Source organism: Prionailurus bengalensis, chromosome B4 (genome assembly GCF_016509475.1).
Source record: "Prionailurus bengalensis isolate Pbe53 chromosome B4, Fcat_Pben_1.1_paternal_pri, whole genome shotgun sequence".
NCBI classification, from domain to species: Eukaryota; Metazoa; Chordata; class Mammalia; order Carnivora; family Felidae; genus Prionailurus; species Prionailurus bengalensis.
In genome coordinates, this window is record NC_057358.1 from 126,059,150 (window position 1) to 126,074,009 (window position 14,860).

General features: G+C 40.9%; 1 protein-coding gene and 1 long non-coding RNA gene across 2 annotated transcripts in view; one reads left to right on the forward strand and one right to left on the reverse strand.

Annotated features, from left to right (window-relative positions):
- Positions 1 to 493: 493 nt before the first annotated feature.
- On the reverse strand, positions 494 to 5,269 carry LOC122472654. The gene is made up of 2 exons (XR_006294492.1): positions 5,157 to 5,269; positions 494 to 2,011 (listed from the first exon to the last, which is right to left on the reverse strand). It is a non-coding gene; the product is annotated as an uncharacterized LOC122472654 (long non-coding RNA).
- POLR3B (RNA polymerase III subunit B) overlaps positions 5,021 to 14,860 on the forward strand; it is a 104,101-nt gene continuing 94,261 nt past the window's right edge. The window contains exons 1-5 of the mRNA XM_043562413.1: positions 5,021 to 5,310; positions 8,116 to 8,148; positions 10,719 to 10,775; positions 10,967 to 11,031; positions 13,784 to 13,859. Of these exons, the coding sequence (XP_043418348.1) occupies positions 5,239 to 5,310; positions 8,116 to 8,148; positions 10,719 to 10,775; positions 10,967 to 11,031; positions 13,784 to 13,859 (303 nt within the window). The 5' untranslated portion in view covers positions 5,021 to 5,238. The remainder of the gene's footprint in view (positions 5,311 to 8,115; positions 8,149 to 10,718; positions 10,776 to 10,966; positions 11,032 to 13,783; positions 13,860 to 14,860) is intronic.

Consider the following 14,860-nt stretch of genomic DNA (forward strand, 5'->3'; position numbering starts at 1 on the left):
CTGCAAACTCTGAAGGATAATGTAGTCAGAATACATTAAAATAACTGTAATTTATTAGTCCTAAATCTCTTTCAAGCTTCAGGAGGTTTTAGTATTGTGAGATGTGATGGTCAGGTACTTAAGTACACAAGAGCAGAAATTGTCATACCTCATCAGAACCATGGTTCATTAAGCCCAAGATTGTCATTGGCAGAGAAACTCAAGGGTATGTAGAAGGCTGCAGTCATTGTCCTTAGTGTCAACTGCAAAGGAAAGTGACAAACCCAACATGTTCTTATTTTACTTGGTAATCACTAATGACTTTATCCTCCATGATTTAATCTAACCTTTTAGAAAGTACGTTTGTTATTACTGACTTGTGTCTTCTTGTTCTCTATTTTTGGGGTGAAGCTTTATCTTGTTCATTTCTAAGTTTATGCATCTTTCAGATTTCAAGGGAAGGAACCGAGGGATTTATTGCAAAGCTTTAAAAAGAAGAAAGAAAACACAGGAATCTGTCTCACCAGCTGCACTTGCAGGCTTGATGGAGGATCTGAATATAATTCTTTATTTTTTATTATTTACAGAGTGTGGGTGGGAAGAGAGAGAAAGAGAGAAAGAGGGAGAATCCCATGACCCTGAGATCATGACCTGAGCTGAAATCAAGAGTTGGACACTCAAATGACTGAACCACCCAGGTGCCCTTAATTCTTTTTTCTTTCAAGTAAAATAATAATAGCCACTGAGCACTTACCATATGGCAAGGAATACCCTAAGCGCTTCATACACATGATCTCCTATAACTGCACAACACCCTGTAGGGCAGGCTTTATCTTTATTTCTATAGATGCAAATGAAGCTCAGATTAGCTACAGAAGTTGTCCAAGGTTACAGAGCTGGTGGGTGTCTTTAAACCCACCAAAGAGTCTAACCCTGGAATGTGTGCGCTAAAACCTTTTGCTATATTGGTTTCTCTAGGTCATCCGATCAAAAGTATTTCTCACTGTTGTGATGCTACCAAATGCTTCCTTGGTGTTTTACTTCACTACTTCTTTATGCCGCCGCCCTCCCTTTTGGTACCTCTTAATTAATAACGTCCCAGGAGAGAAGTGATTGGGTCTAATTGCCATTAGTCAGTACAGACACTCCTCTTCCCTACTCTCCTGCACTGGGTAGGGGCCACTTCAGCTCCCCTACATGGCTGTCTTTGGCAGGTTCCTGACCCAATCAGTTCTTACAGCATGGTTGGGTCCCATGACACAATGCAAGGCTGTTTCAGAGAAGGGCTCTGTGGGCATGTCAGGCAGCAAAAGGCTTCAGACCATCCACCGTTGCTCAAAACGTAAGCTGTTTTTTCTGATTACAGTAGAGGTTTCGGCCCGTGTTCACCCTCACCTTGCTGTTTATGAAATGATAGGCTTCACAGAAGCCCTCTTTGCCCTTGCCTTTTCAGACTGAAGAGCCCATATTCTTTCTCCAACATTGTTCTAGCCTTTTCTAGTTCTATTGTGAATTTACTCAAGTTTGGAAACCAGGATCACACATGTTTTCTCCCAGTCTGGATGCATCAAGGTTTTGAAGACAGGATAATCCTTTTTTGTTTACAGTGTCTTCATGTTGAAGCCTCTCAGAATAAGGTCTTATTTCTTTAACATGGCATAAGGGCTAACAATGGCCCAGTCCCAATGGATCTTTCTAGTGTCACCTACAGACACTTCCTTATAGACAAGCCCTATGGAGATCACACTCAATTGCCAGAATGTGGTCCTATGTAAAGTCCTCAAGCCATTGGTCATGCTGTTTTTCTCTGCTTGAAATATCTTCTGCCACTCCATCCATCCAGGGTGCTATTATGATAGAGCAATTGAAAGCATGTCAGATAATTATGGATTTAAATTCTAGCTCTGCTTGGCGAATTTCTTAATCCCTGTGAACCTTAGTCTCTTCGCCTGTCAAGTGGAGATAATCATACTTACCTCCCTGCGGTTGATCATTAAATCAGAGAATGCACACGAAGTGGTTATTCCAATGCCTAGCAAAGAGTAAATGCTCAGTCAGTAAATGGAAGCCCAGCTTGGACACCTCTGCTTCCCCCTTTCTTTTGCTGTCCTTTAACTAATGCCCCTTTTTCCTTACCCACTTCTCCACCGCATCAGTCACCTTCTCATCTGGCTACCGCAACACTATATACTTAATTGATGGTACAATATTCCAAGATGTCAGCCATTTTTCTTTCTGCGATTTCCCTTCCCCGAATGCCCAGCCTTCTATTCAAACCACGAATCTTTTTGTACTAATATCTCAGGAAAAGAATGTGACAGCAGAAAACAGAAGAGTCAGGAGACTGTTCCTGGCTTTTTGGTTTTTAAAATTCAGTTCCCTAGGGAATCAGAAGTCAACGGGTTGACCTGGGGGCAAGTGCTGATACCTGGTAGGGGTGACAGAGGGGAGGCAGGGGTAATAAGGGAAGGATTGCAAGGATTGTAGCAGCTGTGGTCTAAGCGCCCCAACACCACTCAGCGTCAGCTAACTGTTGCCAGTGCGGACTCTGGTTCACTGCTACCTGATTCACCTCTTTTCAAGAGAAACAAACAAACAAATCAAGGTTTTTTTTTTTTTTAATGTGAAATACAATATCAAGTTTATTATCACTCACTACATTATTTTCTTTCAAATAATTTATTCAACAAAAACTTATTCAGGGGCAAACAGTGAGTTAGAACCTGGGAGTGCAAAGACAGACAAGATGGTTTCTGTTCCAGGAGCTCCTGGTGTAAAGAATTAGATGCATAAACATAGGATATGGTATCAAGTGATATGTCTTATGTTAAAGAGTGATTTCCAAAGGGTGATCACTGGGCCAGCAGCAGCAGCAGCAGCAGCATCACCTGGGAACTTACTGTAAATGCAAATTTGCAGGCCCTGGCCCAAACCCACCTAATATGCAAGCTGAGGTTGTTTTAACAAGGTGATTCAGATGCATGCTAAAATTGGAAAATCACTTTGAGAATGAAAAGCCAAGAGGACTTTGGAGCAGTAAGCCAACACATCTGAGCCAACCTTGAGATCTCTGCCATCTAAAAATCACTTCACAGTCCCTTCCAGCCTAGATTCTAAATAGGTTGCTCTCTGGTAATTCACAAGGATGATACAAAAGTATATGTGTCCTTTTAAGCAAACGCATAAGATCTTCAAGAATGGGGTTTTTAATTAACCTTTAAAATTTTTCTTTCCCTTCTCCTACTTTCAGATTTCAGCACAATACTTTGGAGATACAGGCACTGAAATTTACTTGAAGCAGCTAATTTGGAAATTAACCTCGTGAAAGGGTTATACAGTCACGATGGGAAAATGGCATTTGTGTATTTACAAATTTTCATAATTTACTGTGGCAAAATATACAGAAAAGTTAACCATTTTTAAAAAAGTTTTATTTAGGGGCGCCTGGGTGGTGCAGTCGGTTAAGCGTCCGACTTCAGCCAGGTCACGATCTCACGGTCCGTGGGTTCGAGCCCCGCATCGGGCTCTGGGCTGATAGCTCAGAGCCTGGAGCCTGTTTCCACTTCTGTGTCTCCCTCTCTCTCTGCCCCTCCCCCGTTCATGCTCTGTCTCTCTCTGTCCCAAAAATAAATAAAAAATGTTGAAAAAAAAATTAAAAAAAAAAAGGTTTTATTTATTTATTTTTGAGAGAGAAGGTGAGAGTAAGCAAACTAGTGGGGTAGGAGCAGAGAGAGAATCCCAAACAGGCTGCCAGCTGCCAGCACAGAGCCCGATGTGGGGCTTGAATTCAGGAACCACAAGATCATGACTTGAGCCAAAATCAAGACAGATGCTTAACTTACTGTGCCACCCAGATGCATTAGAACCATTTTTAAGGGTGCAGTTCAGTGTCCTTAAGTACATTCATGATGTTGTACTACCATCACCACTGCTCCATTCCATAATTTTTGCATCTTCCCAAACTGAAACTGTGCACCAATTATATAATTGTTGATATCTTTTGCCTTGTTCTCTTCCAATGGGAGTTTTTTCTATTGATCTGAGTTCATTCTAAAGTACGGCTATCAATCCTTTGTCTTCTTCCAACTGATGTTTTTAAAGGGCTCTTTTCAAGGTGAATTTTAAAAATATGTTCAGAAAATTCTGCATTTTCATGGAATAATAAAACTGTGGTTACAATTATATTATCAAATCTATGAATATTTTCCTTTAGGATTTCTGTGTTGCTGTCCTTGAAGGCTTTCACAACCTCAACCTTATGAATACACTTAATCCATAGAGGATTTACTTAGATGGTTTTTTTTGTTTTTTTGTTTTTTTTTTCAACGTTTATTTATTTTTGGGACAGAGAGAGACAGAGCATGAACGGGGGAGGGGCAGAGAGAGAGGGAGACACAGAATCGGAAACAGGCTCCAGGCTCTGAGCCATCAGCCCAGAGCCCGAGGCGGGGCTCGAACTCACGGACCGCGAGATCGTGACCTGGCTGAAGTCGGACGCTTAACCGACTGCGCCACCCAGGCGCCCCAGATGTTTTTTTCTAAATGGCTAATCAGCTATTCCGACATCATTTATTGGATAACTTGTCTTTGCCTACTGATTTAAAATGTCATATTTTCATACTAAATTTTTCTGCGTCCTGATCTTTTCTCTAGTCCTTCGAGAATATAACAAAGCCTTAATTACCGTCCTGTTATGCTCTACTCTCCAGGGAGTTAAATCCTCCTCACTTTATGTCATTTTGATGGTTGTATAATATCCCATCACACGCACATAATTTTTTTAACCAACCTCTTAATACTAAGCATTTGTTAAATTTCCTATTTTCCAATACCATACAACCTGTAGTTGTGGATTGGATTAAACAAAAATCTCTGCAGCCGTGGCTCAAGTTGTGCAAATTACCCGTTTACCCTTTTCTCTGAACTGTTTAAACAATTAGAACGAATACGCTTCACTGGTCTGAATTATGGGATAATTGGCACCGAATCCGTCCCCTGGTCAACATTATCCGACAGAGACTTCCAAGTGACACCAGGAGGCGCAGTTTCCCAGCTCCGCCTCAGCCACATCCGGGTTCCACCGCAGGTTCGGGCCGGGAGCAGGCGGAACGTTTCTATCACGCCACCAATTAACCTGCGCGGCGGGGACCATTTAGGCCTTCGCGCACCGCTCTTACCCGGCGCTGCGGTTTGCTTGGGGCAGCCGAAAGCGGGCGTGGCGGCTCTGCTGGCTTCTCCCTTCTTCGTGAGCAGCACAGCATGGACGTGCTTGCGGAAGAGTTTGGGAACCTGACGCCGGAGCAACTGGCTGCACCCATCTCTACTGTAGAGGTGAGGGCTGGGCACGCGGAGAGCGGAAGGGGCCGGGAGCGTCCGCAGGAGGCGTTGCCCGAAGAGCTCGCGTGGCGGAGGGGGGGGGGGAGGGGCGGCGGCGGCGGCTTCTGCGCATGCTCAGCGCGACGGAGCGGGTCGCTTCCGGAGCGGGCCGCTTCCGGAGCGGGCCGCCGAGTGCACGTGGAGGGGCAGAGCTCGGAGGAGCGGGACAGCCCCCCGCGCTCGCGGCCTTCGGCTGGGGTGGGGGCCCTTCAGGGTTCGTGTGTGTCCGGGAAGGATTGGCTCTCGCTCCCACCTAGTGGGACGTAGTGCACGCTCCCGGGTTAGAGGTGACACCGAGGTCCAGGGAGCTTAGGCCACCTTCGTGGGGTCCCACATTTGCCGGTGGTGGTGAAACCAAATCGTCTGAATCCCAGGCTAGTAATCCTTTTAACTTGGAATTCAAGTTTGGGCTTTAGGAGTATTTTAAACGCCCTGGAAATTTACTCACAACACTTTGAAAAAGGAAATTGTGTATTTTGGGGAATAGCCCCGTACCTTTCGTGAGTTAATCAGAAGTTAGGGATAACTGCCCTCCAGTGAGCTGTCTAGAGAAGTTCAGCTGTGGACGTAGTCTTATTTTCTGGAAAACCACATGTAAACCCTCTGGGCCTCAGAGGCTTTACCGTCATGGAATGGGGGAAATGGAGAAATCGTGAAGGGAAAGCTTTCAGGTAGAGGAACGGGACACTTGAATATCGGTAGGTGACATAGTAGGTCAGACCGCCTGATGTTTTCGAGGAACTACGGTAGTATTAGAGTGAAGAAAAGTGGAGGAAGAGAGATGAAAAATAGGTCGGCGAGGGTCCTGATTATGAAAGGTTTTGATTTTTCATAGACCTCCGAAGGAGCTATGAAATGCTATTGAAGGGATTAAGCCGGAGAGTGACATGATCGGTGAATCTATTGGATTGTAATCTTTTCTTTATATTTATTTGACAGATTAATGAGGTTAATTATGATTAGTCTATCAGATTCAATACATGAGTGTCTACAACACACTGATGATCATCAGGCAATACTGGATTTTTAACTCTTTAAGAGTTAATAGTAAGAGCCAGCATCTACTGACCACTTGCTATGTGGCAGGCTCTGTTTAAGCCTAATATGCATTGTGTTATTGATTTTCTGAAATAAGCACTATTTTCACCCCATTTTGCCAATGAAAGACTTTGGAGGCCCAGAGAGGTTACATGATTAATCCAGTGTCAGAAAGCTGTTAAGTAGCTGATCTGGATTTTGGACTCTGCCAGTCTGATTTTAGTCTTCATCCTTAAGATGAAAAGACTGCCTTTTCAAAGACCTGAAGGAATAAGCTTAGAGGATTTGTAAATCTTGTCTGACTTCGCACAGCTGTGAAGGGACCAGAACCACAGTTCCAGGCTTCTGATTCAGGAATAAAAATTCCTCTTCCTGACCCCCTGTGTCCAATCCACCATCACATCTTTCGGCTCCTGCCTAGTAAACCCATTCAAGTCTGAAGCTTCATTTCTGCTACTGTCCAATCTGGAACCACTTTCCTGTCCTACTTCCTAGGCTGCCAGCTTGTCTCACTCCAACCTGTTCTCTGCTCTGTAGCCAGAGCAATTAGTTTAAATGATCATATTGCTTCCTTGGTTAAAATTCTTCAATCTCTGCCCTGTGCTCTTAGGGCAAAATCTAACGTCTTGACCATGTTTATAAGGCTGTCCTCAGTCGGGTCACTATTTACTTCTCCAGCCTCTTTTCTCACCACTTTCTCCATCCTGCCCTGAGATCTTTCTACTCTACTTTGGATTTTTCTCTCATTCCTCATTATAGATTTACATACAACAAAATGTACAGATACCAAGTATTCAGTTACATTTGTTTTGACAGTTATGTATACCCAAATAACTACCACTCAGTACAAGATCTAGAACATTTCCATCACCCTAGAAAGTTCCCTTGTGAACCCTTTTGAGTTTATAACCCAAGCACCTTTACTTATTTATTTATTTATTTAAGACAGAGAAAAGGAGAAGGGGAAGGGGAGAGAATGAATGAATCCCAAGCAGGCTCCATGCCCAACTCAGGGCTTGATCCCAAGACCCTGGGATCGTGACCTGGGCCGAAATCAAGAGTAGGATGCCCAACTGACTGAATCACCCAGGCACCCCTCCCCCAAGTGTACTTTTTGATTTCTGTCATCATAGATTAGTTTTGCCTGACTCCCTTCTTTTTGTTAGTAGACTAACTTTTTTTAGAGTAGTTGTAGGGCCACAGGAAAATTGAGAGGAAGATACAGATCTATATACTCCACAAATCCCCTGCCCCCACATCTCCTCTTTCTTGAAGAATGTTTTTTACTTTCTCCAGGTTGTTTGCTTCCCTCCCTGAGCACTCCCTGCCACCCCTTTTTGCTGGACCTGTCTTTTGCTCAGGAGGTGTCCTGAGAATAAAATAAAGTGTGAAGAATGCTTGGATCATCAAGAGATTAAAGTATATTCTGTTTAAGAAACCTGCGGTGTATGTGTGTGTGTGTGTGTGTGTGTGTGTGTATACATACATATACGTGTGTGTGTATATATACATACATATACATATGTATGTATATATATATTTGTATGTGCATACACATATATGATTCCCATAAAAGTGGTTAAAATTTTAAAATTGTTCTTTTCATTTTGATTTATTTTCTTTTTCTGTGATAAAGTAAGTCATTTTTGGTATATTAAAATAACTTGTAAAAATATTGTGATTGCAGCCACAGAGTTCTGATATTCTTGTTTTGCTTCACAGGAAAAATGGAGGCTGCTTCCAGCATTTTTAAAGGTAATTGTGTAATATTTAATACTTAGTGGTTATTTTTCAGATGAAAAAGGGCAAATTCATCTTTTTTCAAAGATTAAATGTTTATCATCAACTAATAATTTTTGACTTTGCACAACTATGTGATTTGCTATATTTTGGAAATACAAGGAATTAGACCATGACTTAACCTATGTCTAAGGCGCTAGTTGGATGAGTGGTAATCTAATTTTAGAGAAAGGCTGTAGTATATGCAGTAGCACAGTGGTGTTGGCAAAAGTGGTGATGCTCCAGGTGGTCAGAGAAGGTCTCCCAAAGGAAGTGAGACATAAACCACATCTCAGGAGGACAGGATTTAAGCAAGCAAAAAAGGTATAATACCGAGAGCATGCCTTGATAAAAGTGCTCAAGTGGAGCCTCCATGGCATCTGTTGGGACCAATGACCAGTCTGTTTGGCTGGAATGGATGAGTGGATAGTCACAGAGACTGCTGAATATAAGGTAGTCTAGGATCTAATTCAATTTTCAAGAGCTTATGCTAAGAAGTAAGGGGTACCACAATGATAGATCATTTGACACCCACTAGGATGGCAGTGATCAAAAAGAAAGGTAACAAGTGTTGATGAGGATGTGGGGAACTTGGAAGTTTCCTGGTGGGAATGTAAAATGTTGCAACTGCTTTGGACAACAGCCTGGCAGGTCCTCAAATGGCTAAACAGAGTTACCATGTGATCCAGCAATTTTCCTTATTTACTCAAGAGAAATGAAAACACATCTTCACACAAAAACTTGTACACAAATGTTCATAGTGGCCAAAAAATGGACACAACCCAAATGACCATCAACTGATGGATGGATAAATAATATGGTTTATCCATACGGTGGACTATTATTTGGCCGTAATAAATCAAGTGCTGGTTTACTACAGCGTGGATGGGTGTTGAAAGCATGTTAAATGAAAGAATGGAGACTTGAAAAATGAGTAGAGTCTTATTTGACTTAGTTCTGTGTTACAGGCAGAAGGGAGAGTGCTGGGAGGGGATGCGGGGGAAGCTGTCAGGGTTGGAATTCTGACCAGGTTTGAAAGCCATGTTAAGGACTTTGGCTTTTCTTCTAACAGCAATAGGAAGCTATCTGAGAGGTTTTAAGAAGAGTGACCAAGAATGAAATAAAGTTGTAATAAGGTCAAGGGAAACCTTTTTTTAGTTATAAATCTTTTGTTTTTTTTTTTAAAGAAACTATAAGCAGAGGAGAAAGGGTGATATTTATCATTCAAAAAAAGGGGACACAATTGGTGGCACAAGGTCCAAGAAGAGATAGAGGGTTCCATACAGACATAAGACTGGTTATTTCATTCATTCATTCATTCATTCATCCATTTATTCAAAGTTGGGATTCTCCTTTACTCACACCACCTTGACATTTATTTGTCCAAGAATAAAGGTATGATGATTTTAGTATATAACTGGAGACAGGAACACAAAGCTTATGAGGCTGCCAGTGCTGTTGGTCAACAGAATCAAGGCTCTGTTCTTGGGCTGGGATGGCAACTGTGAAGAGGGACAAACATGCTTAGTTTTGTGCAAGTACCGGATTGGGTGTGTTTGACTTCATAGCATTGCTTTATGAAGATAAAAATTACCTTTTGAGTTTTAGTTGATGAGTCTGTAAGGTGGCCTTGATTTTTTTATAGTGGTGGTGTAATATCCAGAATGAGGGAGGCAGTGGCCCCATGGTGTGCTGGTCATACTGTTGAGAACATTGTCCATGAGTTCAGGGTGCCCGTGTTAGGAGGAACACTGACCAACTGGAGCATGCCCAGGAGCAGGCCATCTGCTACCGAAGGGTCTGGAAAGCGTGCATGTGAGACATAGTTGAATAGTTCCTGTTTGGCCTGGACATGACATCATGAAGGAGAGATAAAGTAAATAAACAGACTGTCGAGAGCAAGCCTTTCTCTCCAGAAGGACAGTTAAGTCCAAGGGCTGGAAACTGGAGGAAGGCAGACCTCAGATCAACATAAGGTTCAGTTTCTTCCCCCAGTAATTAGGACTGCTTCTGAATGGGATGGTTTCTTTGTAAACCAGTGAGATCCCAAAAAGGAAGTGTAATTAAAGCAAAGGCTCTATGATTATGTGTTAGGAACGTTCTAGCAGTGCTGAACTCAATTGTGCTTGAAGATTAATATTGAAAAAAGAGAATACATACGGTCCTTTTAAATTCTAACATTTTGGAGTCTTTGTTATTGTTTCAGTGTTTTCAGTAGCAGGAGATGTAGTATCTCTGCAAATTCAAAGTATGCAGAGAAAATCTTGCCTTATTTGTTAGCTTATGCAGAGTCGTTAGGTATATTCAGATATTCCTATCTTGAATTCCAAGTGTCAGGCTGATTCTCAAGGAGGAAAATTGAGGTATTAGTAGGATGGGGGAGAGATGGAATGAGGACACATACATGTTAAGTTCTAAGTGAAATTCATGGATTTTTTTTTTCTGTCTTTGGTTTTGAGAAAAATCTGAAGAACATCTGTGGTTAGAGTCGGTAACATAGGGTGTTAATTTGTCACTAACCTACTTTATATTTTTTGTCTGTTTAGGTGAAAGGCCTCGTGAAACAGCATATAGATTCATTCAACTATTTCATTAATGTGGAGGTAAGCAGCAGGGCCTAGAAGTAGAGAGAGGGGCGCCTGGTTGGCTCAGTTGGTGGAACATGCGGCTTCTGATCTCAGGGTCATGAGTTGGAGCCCCATGTTGGATGTGGAGCCTACTTAAAAAAAAAAAAAGTAGAGAGGAGAATTGATTTAAGCTAGAGACATTCCTAATGGTGTTCTTTTCCCTACAGATAAAGAAGATAATGAAAGCCAATGAAAAGGTTACAAGTGATGCTGACCCCATGTGGTACTTGAAGTAAGGAATCAACTACTCTTGATTTGCTACTTTGATTACATCTAACATTTTTTAAAGTGAATGTGGTTGTTACCAAAACTGTATGAAAATAACTCTCCTTATCTGTTTAATAAGAAGGTAATTATCAAGTGCTCAGTTTTGAATCAGTAAACTAATTATAACAAGTAGAGTTATGGTTGAGAAGTACTGAAACTATTAAGGTTTAAACATTTTTTAGAACAATATTGAACTGCAAGAAAAATTACCGAAGTAATACAGAGTTCCATATTATCCTGCGTGCAGCCTATGCTGATATTAACATCATACCGAACCATACCATAATTAGCAAACCCAGGAAATTAGCACTGATAATAATACTGTCAACTAATCTGCATGTCTTATTTCCAGTTTTCCTGCTCAAGTCTTTTTTTCAGGCCCAGGATTCCGTCCAGGGCTCTACGTGATGATTAGTTCTCAGGTCTCTCCTTAGTCTCCCCAAGCCTGTGACTGTTCCTCACACTTCCTCGGTCTTTTATCACCTTGTCACTTTTGAAGAATTTTGATCCATCGTTTTGTAGGAAGCTCTTCAGTCTGAGTTTGTATGATGTTTGCTCATGATTCGATTGGATTGTGCATTTTTGGCACAGAAGTAACGTTTCGTGCCATTCTCACTGCATCATAGCAGGGTACAGGTGTCAGTATATTTTACTATTGGTGGTTTTAACTTTTCACTTGATTAAGATGGTATATGCAGGTTCGTCCACTATAAAGTTACTATTTTTCTTTTTGTAATAAGTGCCTTAGGGGGAGATCCTTTGATTGATACTATGCAAATACCTACTAACTTTAGCCTGCAAGGACAGGTCTTACAAGTTACTGCTGTGTATTTGCCTGTTGGTGAGGCTTTCTTGCTATCGTTCCTTATCCAGTAATACTGGAATTCTGTTGTAAGGAAGAGCTTTTTCTTCCCTTTATTTATCTCTTTTAACTTTATTTATATTAATGTGAACTCTTGTATATTTTAATCTATGGATCATAATCCAGCAGTATCATTTTATTGCTTAACTTGTCCCAGCTTTGCCCAAGGGAGAGGCTTCAGGTTGATTTCCATGTCCTTTTGGCACACTGCTGCTCATTTTCAAGCACTCCTTTACTTTCTGGCACCATGAGATGTGGTTGATCTGGTATTTTCCCTGTCTTAGCCTGGAATCCACTATTTTCCCAAGAAGCCCTACTCTCTTTTTTTTGGATAATAGTGTTTAAAAACCAAGATAGGGATACTAAAGCCTTGGTAGGCAGAGTAAGGAAATATATGTGTATATACTAACCTCTGCATCCACACATCAATATTTCTATGTCTTACTCATTTTTACATATATTTTTAAAATCCCACTGTACGAACACCTCCTGTTTCAGTCCACCTCTGCAGAACTCATTCTAACTAACCTCTTTCCTTATTTGTAACTTTTATGTCTAAAATGAGAAACCTGGCTCTCACTGACCACTCTATTTTTACTTATTTATTCAATCCTAGAATATGCGTAGTTTCAGAATAGCTAACTCATACCTTTGTGAGAATAAAATTTAATTAGAGTACAATATCTCTGTATTGCTTTTTTGTCTTTATCTTTACAATATCCAAGCAACATGCTGTTTCCAAAGCTACTTAGATTTGTCATTTCCTTTCTCACCTTCTCAGGGCAGTTACTTATGCATTTGTAAGGCAGGAAGGTTTGTTTTCCATTTTGGCTCCCCTTCTGCATCCTGGTAGGTTTTAATTACGCATTTAACTTTTGGAGTATGTGAAACATGGTTGTAAGAGTGAGAGCTATATAAAAAAGTATTTTCGGGGAATTGTCACTCCCTTCCCAGTTCTTTCCACACTGTTGCCAGACTCCCAGTAGGTAACCAATCTCCTTAGTTTCTGTTTTCTTCCTGTGTTTCTTTTGCCATAATGAGCATATACAGATGGTCCCTGACTTACAGTGCTTTAACGTAAGAATTTTTCAACTTAACAATAGTGTGAAAGCTATACGCATTCATAGAAGTTGTACTTTGAATTTTGAATTTTGATCTTTTCCCAGGTTAGCAACATGCAGTACAATCCCGTCTTGTGATGCTGGGCAGCGACAGCCACGGCTCCCAGTCGGCCCTGCAGTCACTAGGGTCAACAACGATACAGTTACAATCCTTCTGTTTTTCACTTTCTATACATATTCAATGAATTCCATGAGATATTTAACATCGTATTTTAAAACAGGCTCTGTGTTCTATGATTTTGCCCAAATGTAAGCTAATGTAATTTTTCTGAGCACGTTTAAGATAGGCTAAGCTAAGCTATGATGGTTGGTAGGTTATGTATATTAAATGAATTTTCAACTTAACAATCTTTTCAACTTATGTTGGGTTTATTGGGCTGTAGCCTGATTGTAAGTCAAGGAAGAGCTGTATCTTTTTTCCTCTTATAACCTCTTCTTTCTTATATGAATAATAGCTCTTTTCATTAAATAATCATCTTTAGGGAGCTATCTTTCCAGTATTTTTTAAAAAGAGATTTATAGTAATTTCTTTAAAAATACTCTGATAGTATTTTCCTTCCTTTGTAGAACTGTACGTACTATCACTTCAAGATCTCCCGATTATAATTTTTAATTTGTTGTTCTTAGCAAGATAAGTATTTGTCAAAGTGTAATCTTTGCATTTGGGAGGAAAATAGCTTGTTTATATGTTCGTTGAAAAGCTGTAACTGGTAATGGAATAATTTGCTTTTCAGATATCTTAATATCTATGTCGGGCTCCCTGATGTTGAAGAAAGCTTCAATGTAACTAGACCGGTATCCCCCCATGAGGTAATTATCTACCTTACCATGATTGAATTTGTTTGCCTTAACTCAGAGTCTGTGCCCTTAACATATGTTCTTGAAATGACTTTAGAATAGGGGAAAATATCTCTTATGAGACAAAGCTAACCAAAATAAATTAGCACTTGTATAATACTATATTAGGAAACAATTCTGCAGTGTTTAGTTTTTCATTTAATCCTAGTTAATCTGTGCTGTCATATAGGTATGTCTCCTGTTCGTGTCCTATTCTGAGCTTTTGGGCAGCCTTCCCCCTGCCCGCACTTGTTCCCTGCCCCAGCCAGCCACTTGTGCCTGGTACCATGTGCTGTCCATCTGCACAGGTGACTGAGCACATGTTTTGAGGGTCAGCAAGCATTGTGTTAGGCAGAGGAGACCAAGGACAGGGGCTCACAGACCATTAGAAGAGATAGGTGGGTAGGAAGAACATTTAATTACCAGGATTTTAGCAGAGCTACAAACAAAGGGTTGTGGAACAGGTCTGTTGGCTTTTAACACATTCTACATTCTTCTTGAAATTCTTCTACTTGGTGTCCATAATTGGGAATTGATTCAGGAAAGAAAATGATTTTTGTAGATTTATCTAGTTTGTGTTGATGTAGAACTAAAATGTAAAGCAACTAGGGAAAGTAGCAGAGTAATCTTCATTAAACAAGTAAGTTAGAAAGTTAGGGTTGTTGTCTGAGCATTGTTAAACAGGAAGTACGATCAAGTAACCAGATATTTCACACAGGTAAATTTTGTTACTTAATCACCGAGTTTTGAGTGTCAGTTGAACATTTGTCTTGTGCCTCAGCATTGAGAGATATACAAAAGAAATGAGACCCTCTCCTTCCTCAAGGAGCGCATACACTTGTGGAGAGCATAAACTAACAAAATACTTGAAACAGACACCAGGGCTTGCACACTTGACTGCCTGGAAGGGTAAGATAGGTACAGTAAGTGAAGTTGTGTTGAGGTTTGGAATGTTGGAAAATGTGTGCACCAGT